This window comes from Musa acuminata, chromosome BXJ3-2 (genome assembly GCF_036884655.1).
Source record: "Musa acuminata AAA Group cultivar baxijiao chromosome BXJ3-2, Cavendish_Baxijiao_AAA, whole genome shotgun sequence".
Classification (NCBI taxonomy): domain Eukaryota; kingdom Viridiplantae; phylum Streptophyta; class Magnoliopsida; order Zingiberales; family Musaceae; genus Musa; species Musa acuminata.
In genome coordinates this window covers 20,211,060-20,221,441 of record NC_088350.1, presented here as the reverse complement: position 1 = coordinate 20,221,441, position 10,382 = coordinate 20,211,060, and the positions used below count along the sequence as shown (strand labels likewise).

The following is a 10,382-nucleotide window of genomic DNA, read 5'->3' as shown; positions in this document are numbered from 1 at the left end:
AATGCATTTTTAAAAATTTAAAGATTTTTATTTTCTGTTCTTTCGCATACGATCTCGTCCTTAGATTTTCCTTACAGATAGTGCACCCTAAATCTCAAAAAAAAAAAAAATCACAAATTGAGCTATATTGAAAGGCCTAAATAAAAAGGGTTATCAAAGCTAAAGAAACTTGAGTCTAAAAGCTTCTTAGTACTCTTTGGAGTTATCGAATCACACGGAAGACATCTACAAGTGAATCAGATCTTTATCTTGTTTATAAGACTAAGGTTAAAATTCTAGTCGATACCGTCCTCCCAACCATTCAAACCCACAAATACACTAATGAGGTGTCAAAAAGCTATAGACAAATCAACTTAGTCTTGTAGAAGACTGATGTCAGCAATCCAACTCATTTTTTAAAAACTCACACCAAATTAAATAAGTTTTTACTATATATATATATATATATATATATATATATATATATATATATATATATATATATATGAGGAAATCCAACCAGGTATTTACTGACTCTTTCCACGGTGACTCGTGTTTCGGTAGCAAGCATCAACTTTGTCTTCTTTCGTAAGAGAAATTATGGACTCGTTGTGATCATCAAATCCGTTATTCCTAACGAATGAGACATCGGCATTAATGTTACTAAATTTATTACGGTCAAATCGCACTCGAAAAATCAGAGAGAGAGATAAAAAATTAAAGGAATTATTCATGAATCTTCATAGTTCCTTAAGAGGTCGGCAAGCTCGGTCTAGGCAATCAGCATCTTGACACTCTTCTGAAGTCAAAAGTTTTCAGGGTCATAGCATCCGAGACCTTGTGATGACCTATCAATTTTTTTATAAGCTATGCTAATCAACACCTTTTAAATCTATCAACAATCTTAAAGGATGTTTATTATAATAAGATTCTGAATAATTTTGTATAGAAGACATTATAAGGCAGGTTTCAAGTTAATGGGAGAATGGAGAATCCAATGATAAAAAAATATTAAGAAATCAGATTTCAAAATAATTTAAGGCTTCAAAAATCATCAGACTCTTTGACCACCGGCAGGGATGCAAACCTTCCCCACTGGTTAATCTTCCCACACTTTACCCTCGACCATGAGAATCATGTTTGCTCAATCTTTCCACACTTAGCCTTGACCGGAGACTGCTGACTAAGAGAGAAATTATTGGATGAACAGAGACCACAAACGTGTTCCGCGGGAATTCTTCATCAGTACCGCACCACGATTAACAGGTCGGTCGTCTTTCTAATGAGATATTGAATTCCCAAAGTGTGACATCGAGCGTCCTCCGATGTTCCCATTGCATGCATCTCCAGAGTGATGGAGATGGATTTTGACAGGTCGATAGTCTTTGCAATGAGATGTTGAATTCTCTTTAAGTGTGACGTTGAACGATCCGTCTCCAGCTCCAATATTACCACCATGAATCCAATCCACCATCCATCTGCTCAATCATGTCCTCCTCTTCCTTTATCTTCCCTTTCTTTCTCGTCTCCCTCCTCCTCCGCTGTTCTCTTTCCTCCACCACCACCGCCGATCCCTTCTGCAACAACGGCTACTGCACGACCAACGACACCCAAGAATCCAGCCGGAAGTACTTGCTCTCTGCCTCCCATGCGTCCGCTGCCAGTAGCTACTTCGGTATGATCATTAAGTTTCGAACACTTTATTATGATCGTTTCATGTCTCAGCCTTTAATGTTCTTATATCTTTTGCATATTACCCCTTAATTATCTTTTGTATTTTTCTCTCTATACTAAAAAAAAATTATATTGATATTCTTATAATTATAAAAATAATATATCTAGATCCATTTATTATAACATCATAAAAAACAAAAGATAAAAAAAGAATATCTAGATCCATTTATTATAACATCGACATTGATGATACAGAGGATAACACTATTAGGGGTCGAAGCTCTTGTCGTTCGATCCACGACCAATACAATTGTTGAGCAATATCGCCCGACAACTATGTCAATAGCGGGGGAGCGATAAGAACTCCAACCCCTAATGACATCGATTAACAACTGTGTCAATAGTAGGGGAGTGATAGGAGCTTCGGCCCCTAGCGACATCAACATATATATCAAACGACGCCACTTAGTGATTATGTTAGCGGGGGGATCGACAAGCGCTCTAATTGACGTCATTTTCTATCGTCAACTAGAATTTAAAACTATTTTTTATTATTTATTTTTTATGATATTAGTGTAAATAAAATTTTGATGTTTTATTTTTGAAATTATAGGGATGTCAGAATAATACTTTTAAATATAGGGATCAAAACATTAAAGATAATTAATTATAAGGGTAATGTGGATAATATAATGTGTAATTAGCGATAATTGACGGGCGGCATGTCAGAGGATTCGAGAGACTAGAGTTCCGCTCACGGTTGAGCGTAAGTTTCTATCGCCTTTCCTCTTCTTCTCCTTCCCCGCGACTACGGCCGGCTCCATCTTCTCCTCCCCCTCTCCGTTTCCTTCAGTCCTACCACCGACGGAGTGGTGCAGCTTTCCCGTTGCCCAGCGTTCGAGTGCGAGTTTCTCTCAACCCAACATTTATTCGAGCGGTCTCTTTGCCACCGATTGCAACAATTAGGGCTAAAGTTTCTTTTGTGTGGCTATACCATCACGAAAAAATTGGATTTTGAGAACCTGCCCGTCAAAAAAAAGCTGTCCTCACTCCACCGCCCAAATATTTCGTTCATCGATCCCGGTGCTATCCCAGCATACACAATTTATCGATTTTTTCTTGTCTTGCTCGTACATCATATATGGGATAGACGTAATATCATTAGCATATGCATTAAGATTGAAGAGGGATCAAGTTGTACAAAAGAAGGATTCAAATCTTGATCTTGTGCCTTTGGGAAATCAATATAATAATACCATTGGTTAATAATACTTTAGAAAATGATGTCGGACCATTTCGTCCAATTTTAATCTTTGGCTGGACCAGTAAATACTACAGGCTGACCCGAAAACAGTCTACTGCTTACTCTCTCTGTTTTCCTCTCACCATCTTGCTGATTATTGGCCTTGTATGGCCCATCTTGTGATCTCACCACAATGTTGCATGCTCATGGTGATCAATGCTTGCCCTCTTGGATTCTTGTCCAAGGACAATGGTCGGAGGTATTCCGACCCTTGGGAGTCATTCAAAGTACATGAACATTCTAATGATTGTAGTGCATGTTACCGTATCCTAAAATCACTTTAAATCTGCTCACTCCAGGAGACACGATAGTTCCAGGTGAATATTTTTACGACGGGCAGAACCTGATCTCCGCAAATGGAAAATTCGAGCTTGGTTTCTTCAACCCTGGGGATGCAAGTAACGCTTATGTTGGGATTTGGTACCATAACATCACAGATAAGACAGCATTATGGGTCCTTAACAACCTTGCACCAGTCACCGTTTCTCCTGGATATCTTCACCTCACTGATGATGGAAATTTAGAGCTATGCAATGCTTCTGACATGGTTATATGGTTTACGGGCACGCCCTATGGAAATAATACCATCGTGAGGCTTGCGGACTCGGGAAACTTTTTCCTGGAAGATCGTGATTCGAACACTACAGAGTTGCAAAGCTTTGACTACTTGACTGATACGTTGATACCAGGCATGAAGCTTGGATTGGATAAGGTAACCAACCATGCAACAAAGCTCATATCATGGCTGAATGCTACAGACCCCTATCCGGGTGCCTACTCCTGCACCATGGAAACTCGAGGCACACTACCGGAGATCATTATAACAAAGGGTCAATCCTTGAGAATTTTCCGGAGTGGCCCATGGAATGGACATGTGTTTAGTGGCATTCCACGGATGGGAAATATTAGCCAGCTGAAGTTTGCATTTTTATCAAACGAGCAAGAGGTCTACTTCTCATTTGATACCATAAACAACTCTGGTCTGTTTCGGGCTGTGATGGATTTCAGAGGAGTGTTTCAGCTGTTAGAATGGTCGGCCACAAGCAGTGGATGGACCTCCCTGTGGGCCGTGCCACAAGATCAGTGTGACTTTTATGCTTTCTGTGGAGCTAATGCTATTTGCACCGAAACCTCATCAGTTCTCTGCCAATGTCTGCAAGGATTTGTTCCAAAGTCTCCTGCGAATTGGTACCAGAATCATTTTTCTGATGGATGCGTGAGACAAGAGGCTTTGAGTTGTTCGTCCGATGGGTTCTTACATTTGCGATCAGTGAAGCTACCTGATACTGTGAATGCTACTACAGACAGCAACATGACCCTCAACGAGTGTAGTGATTGGTGCTTGAAGAATTGTTCTTGCATGGCATATGCTGTCACTGCATGGAGTGGTTGTTTGACTTGGCGTGGTGATCTGATGGACCTTAGGAAGTTTAATCAAGGAGGGGATCAGCTTTATGTTCGGCTTTTGGCTTCCAACATAGGTAAGCATTCTTTTCCATCGGGGGAACCTCCGAAGGCCAAAGTCTTCTCTGTTCATCTTTCCTTCTTGTAGCAGATTGATTGTCGAGTACTTTACTCTTCATGGGTTTCTCCCCAAACGATGACCATATCCATAATGGATATAGAAGCTCAAATTCAAGCCATCTCTGTGGATTCATTTCTTAAGTATGCTTATTAATCTTAGTACTTTGGATCAAGTGGGGTCCTTTTCTTTCTTCCTCTTCCTCCATCTTCGTCTTCCTCTATTGCCTTGTCTTCTTTCTTTCTCTTTCTCCGTGTCCTTCCTCTTCTCCCTTCTTTCTCCTTCGTACTTACTAGTGTATCCTGTGTCGGTACATTAGCGGAAGGATGTACTACAACACCCGGCATGAAATTGCAATCCTCGATATGTAGAACTTATTTAGCAATCCAATTTTGTGCTGCATGAGTTACTTATGTTTTTTCTAATTTTCAAAGTATGCCGAACAGATTCTGCAATGGACAATCATGTTAAGAAGACTGTGTTGGTCATAACCATCCCAACAATGCTGAGCTTTCTTTTGCTGGCAAGTATATGTGTAGTTTTGTGGCGGAGTAGAGTAAGAAAACAAGGTATTTTTGCCGGTTCTTCATGCACTTCTATCTTTCTTCTTTACTAGATTGTGTAGTCTCGTGGTGGAGAAGGGTAAGAAAACAAGGCATGTTTTGCATATTCTTTATGCACTTCTATATTTTTTCTTTCCTAGATTCAACTTCCAACAGCTATATATCTCTGAAGCAGTATAGATGTACTTTTAAGACTATGAGTAGCAGTATTATGGCCTCATTGTACAAGTTAATATCTTTGGATCTTTCTGAGTGAGCTATGGTAAGCTATTTCTGTTGCCCTCTGACATTTTTCGGATTGGTAGAGTCATTGGTAAAGTGTGCTCGTTTATGATGACGCCAAAAGTAACATAAACGATATGGCCAGAGGGACTTATAGATGGATACAAAATTATTTGTTGATGATAAGGTTTACATGTGCTGTGCCCTGTAGAAAGATGCCAAAAGTTTTAAGACATAGCTACAATGAGAGGCTAACATGAAGCACAATCAGAGATAAATATATGTTTTTGCTTGTAACCGAAGAGCTTGTCCAACAAGTATCATGAAACCTAATTATTAAAACCCCTACATTTACTATCTTGCAGATATGGAAGTGAATCATATACCTTTATGTTGCTGTAATTGCTTCAAGTTTTCAATAGCTTTAACAGCATTGGTTATCAAACAACTCTTCTTTCATGGAACCGACAAAGGAAATGAGAAAGGACTGGACAGATGGTTCCATTATTTTCCTAAAATGATCTTTTATCTAGATTGATTTACTTTCATATACAATGTTTGTCTTGGATCAGTTCTTTGTGAGCCACTCGTTGACTTTTAATGTGAGTATTATTTGATACTTCCGTTAGATATTTCATTGATTGTGTTAATGATTTCCCATTTTGTCAATGTTTTCACATATATTTAGAAAATACATATATGAGGTTAATTTGATGTTCTTCACGGTTATGTTAGTTCGTGGTCCATTGTCAATTATGAGCATGATATCCATAATGATCCTTTAAGCGGCTTTGTAGCGATTATTACCAATTCCTGTTAGTCACATATCACATCAATTCATTGCTAATTTAGAATTTTAAATCATTTACTTGCCTGCAACAATCTCTGATAATCGATGATAATGCAACAGACACCATTATGATCAAGTCAAAGCAGCCACAGACTACAAAAGGACTTGATTACTGGACTGGCATTCCTGCAAAACATGCAGATCAGAGAGCTGGTAGGCAGTCATTATTTAATGAGCACACATATTTAACAGAAACAATACTTGATCTGAAAAAGGATTGTAATTTGGATTACGCCAGAACACTGTTCTGTTTCTTAATATGAAACTTTTGTGTCAGTAAATTTAGAATTCAGAATGCTATTCTTGCCCAATTTTCTTCTCTTTAACAAGACTAAGATATCAGAAGGTTGAATTTTTTTGAGTAAGCTTGTCAGGAATGAGATGCAAGTATAGCTAAAGAAAACTTCAGAGTTTATTGATCTTTAAAAAATTTTTCAAGGTCCAATGAATATGATGGGGGTATTGTCTTCATTTGATTTGTCTACCATAAAGGCTGCAACTAATAACTTCTCAGTTGGTAACAAACTCGGAGAAGGTGGATTTGGCATTGTTTACAAGGTATCAATCTCAGTCTTACAAAATTCTTCTTGATGCTACATGAACAAAACAAGACTTAAATACAACAACTGACAGGGCGGGTTGCGAGATGGAAAATACATCGCTGTCAAAATGTTGTCAAAGTGCTCGTCACAAGGTCCTGATGAGTTCCGAAATGAGCTTTTACTAATTGCTAACTTGCAGCATAGGAATCTTGTTCGCCTACTTGGTTGTTGCATCGAAGGAGATGAGCGCATTCTGATCTTGGAGTACATGGAAAACAAGAGTTTGGATGCCTTCATATATGGTCAGTCTTACTCCAGTACCTTAGGAATTAGTATGGCCTAGTTTGTCGGATAATAGATGAACTCAATGACCTGTTTTCTTATTTGGACATGAATGGTTTTTTAGATTTTTATCATTACTTGATCTTTTTCATTCAATATTTCACTGCTAGATCAAATTAGTTTGAGAAATTGATTTCAATAATTTTCTATAGTATTATAAATGATGCAGAAGTTCCTTTTCCAAAGTTTTTATATTTATGAACCATAGGCACCTAAGGTAGCAAAAGCTGTAGAATTACTAAAACATCCACCATAGTAGATGACAATTTTTTATTAGCTGCTACAGAATTTCACAATGTAATGTCCCTAAGGTATCCAACTTCACAACTCTTGTAAACATTTATCAAACTGACATCATGTCTTTAAATGTGTATAAAATGTATAAACGTTTGTAATATAATTGCAAAAAAAGATGAGCTCTGTGCATGATGCTGGGCCTAGGCATGTCAATCAAACCTTATCTCTACAAAAGTTTCTGCAATTTAATTGATTATTCAGTCTGGAATATATACATGTCCTTAATTTGACTAATTTAGATGAAAAGTTCCTGTAAGATTTGTAATAATATTATTTGGATTTTACACTTGTTTATATCTGCTTCTAGTTTTACAACAAAAGAATTTACAAAGCATGCATGTTGACGTAGGAAAACCCAAAGGTTGCTGAAGCTTAAGGAGATTGAGAATAGGATTGGTAAAAGAAAAGAATAAAAAGAGGATAAAACAAAGAGGAGGATACGATCAAACGTGCTCAATTCATAGAAGAAACAATTCACAATAATGAAAACACAAGTAGCAAAAGTTCAGACACATATTGGTCATGATGACAGAGAAAGACATAGATGCCACCCTTCTTGAATATCTTTATTCCATCATGTGGTTGAACCACATGTTTCCAAAGCTTGGCCAACTCCAGTGGTTCCAATTTCTCAATGCATATGGGGTTTTGGTGTGTAAGGGCAAGGGAAAGTATCCAATAGTAGGGTCTTAGGGCTTTAGTGCATATGTAATGGTAGGATATAAGAGGTAGGATAATTGGGAAAGTGAGGAGAAGATAGAGCTTAAATAGATGTTTCAGATTGCCTCTGAATCCCTCAAACTCATCTCAAGAAGAAGATTGTGGCATCATATCACTCACAGTGTTGTGGGAAAAAACGATTTCATTCATTCACTAGTCTTCCTAGCTATAATTGCTTTCCCCTTTTCTTATACCCATATGTACAAGTAGAAAAAGAAATTTACAAGATTATAATTAAAGAAAATTGCAATCAACAATTACATCCCCTGAATCCCAATGTCACTGAGATAACTTTTCATATATGTAGATTTTGTAATTAGCTTTGAACTTTGTTATAGGGATGAGATCCTTAATCAAGCTTTGTAAATTTGAATTTGTAATTAGATTTTGGCTTCCTTTTCTTTCTCCTTGAAGGCTTGAACAATGAAAATAAAGTAGATTATCATGTGGCAACTTATGATACTTACAAAAGCTCAATTTAGAGTACTAGGATTATTCTAAAAACAAGGTGGACTAGAATGATTACATGTTTAATTGAACTCCAATCCAAGTTAATTTGGCATTTCTTCTTTTCACACACAATATAGATTTGGAATGTGGCTCGATTTCCATCAAATGTGATATCATTTTTACTAATTTTGAATATATGGGAACTACTAGGAAAAGTGTGAGATTATGTGATAAAGGGCCTAGCACTACAGCTGTAGTTAAAATTGAACGGAAAAGGGACCCATTGAAGTTTTGGACATTTATAGGCTTTTAAAACTGTGATTAAAAACATGAAGTCAACAATATCATGATTGCAGTTTTATCTTATAATTCTGGCAGTCACTATTATTTTCTTGAAAGGTGGAATGTATTTATCAATTCTCTTATGTACATGGTCAACAAATTCCAATTGAGTTTCCTATTACTCTGATTATTTAACATAATTTTGAAGGATTGATTCAGATAAAACAAAGAGTGTACTGCTGGACTGGAAAAAGCGTCTTCACATTATTATTGGGATTGCTCGAGGACTTCTATACCTGCATCATGACTCTTACTTGAGGGTTGTTCATCGAGATCTTAAACCAAGCAACATCCTTCTTGACAAGGACATGAATCCAAAAATATCTGACTTCGGGATAGCAAGAATTTTTGAAGGAGATGACATTGAAGAGAATAATACTACAAGACCAGTCGGAACACTGTAAGTTTCACCACCGATTGAAATAAACCAACAAATGCCAATGTATTGCCATCATACAGTATGCTAATTTCTTAGATATCACATGCAGTGGATACATGGCGCCCGAGTACATAACGGAAGGAGTCTTTTCTTTCAAATCTGATGTTTTCAGCTTTGGTGTAATAGTGTTAGAAATCCTAAGTGGTAAGCGAAATAGAGTGCTTAATGTGGCAGATTCGCGGCTAAACCTTCTAGGACATGTAAGTCTTGTAACGATTGCCTTGGAACTCCCTAGTTTCGGGTTGTTGCTTCCGGTATGATAACTGATCTCAACATGCATGACTGTGCAGGCATTCAAGTTATGGAAGGAAGACAGGACTCTAGAGATACTCGATGAAGCGCTCGATTCTTGGACGCCTACATTGGAGATTTTGGAATGCATCCGAGTAGGTCTTTTGTGCGTGCAAGAAAACAGCGAAGACAGACCGACAATGGCAGAGGTTGTGATGATGCTAACTAATGAAGATCCGCAACTAACTTCACCAAAAGAGCCGATCACTTTAGTGGCAAGTTCTGAAGAAGAACGATCTTCCATTATTCAAATGAGTGTCATGGATGAAATTTGTTCTGATATGTAATCTTCTTTCTTGTCTTGTGGAATCTGTCTACATCGATCTATGCAAGTTTGTTTTGCTGCACATGGTGAATGAAATTCTTTTTAGTATAGTAGTCAAGTTGCTTGTAGGGTTCTATAGGTTCAAGGATTTAAATATTGGTTCGATATTTAATTGGTATGGTAGTGATATATCAGATTATGTATGACAAGAATTATTAATAGATTTGATGAGAGCCTTTATTCGATCACCCTTCATATAATAAGTCATCTCAAACCGTAGGTACAGTATGAGCGATGAAATTTTTTCTTCATGAAGCATTTTCATAGATGATGAAATTATATCATTAGAAGAAAAATAATTGGGATCTTCCATTATTCACATATTATGTGGGAGTGGATTTATTTTCTTATCATGCATTATAATATTTAAGCCCTTTTATATAATTTTAAGGGAAAAAAATTGTAGAACTAAGAAAATTACAATTGTATTATAAAAAATGTACAATGCGTTGAAGAATATTATATTTTTGACTTAATTCAAAAAATAATATTAATATTCTTGATTAATACTCTTTTACTTT

General features: G+C 37.0%; 1 protein-coding gene across 3 annotated transcripts; it reads left to right on the top strand.

The window, feature by feature from the left end:
• Positions 1-1,288: 1,288 nt before the first annotated feature.
• LOC135631205 (G-type lectin S-receptor-like serine/threonine-protein kinase At4g27290) lies at positions 1,289-9,883 on the top strand. Of its 3 annotated transcripts, none has more exons than XM_065138681.1 (9): positions 1,289-1,654; positions 3,256-4,437; positions 4,925-5,047; positions 6,174-6,266; positions 6,553-6,671; positions 6,855-6,957; positions 8,966-9,206; positions 9,295-9,445; positions 9,536-9,883. In XM_065138681.1, exons 1-9 carry the CDS (start codon positions 1,468-1,470, stop codon positions 9,821-9,823), a joined length of 2,487 nt encoding a protein of 828 aa, XP_064994753.1. In that variant the 5' UTR covers positions 1,289-1,467; the 3' UTR covers positions 9,824-9,883. The 3 variants fall into 3 exon arrangements, with proteins under 3 accessions (XP_064994753.1, XP_064994751.1, XP_064994752.1); XM_065138679.1 differs by having other exon boundaries at positions 6,747-6,957; XM_065138680.1 differs by lacking the exon at positions 6,174-6,266 and having other exon boundaries at positions 6,747-6,957.
• Positions 9,884-10,382: the final 499 nt, after the last annotated feature.

Bases quoted from the DNA above. Each gene is read 5' to 3' on its own strand.
- LOC135631205 (XM_065138679.1), top strand. From the start codon at position 1,468: ATGTCCTCCTCTTCCTTTATCTTCCCTTTCTTTCTCGTCTCCCTCCTC. The intron at 9,207-9,294 runs GTAAGTTTCACC...TATCACATGCAG, and splicing joins ACAAGACCAGTCGGAACACT to TGGATACATGGCGCCCGAGT. The intron at 9,446-9,535 runs GTAAGTCTTGTA...ATGACTGTGCAG, and splicing joins GGCTAAACCTTCTAGGACAT to GCATTCAAGTTATGGAAGGA.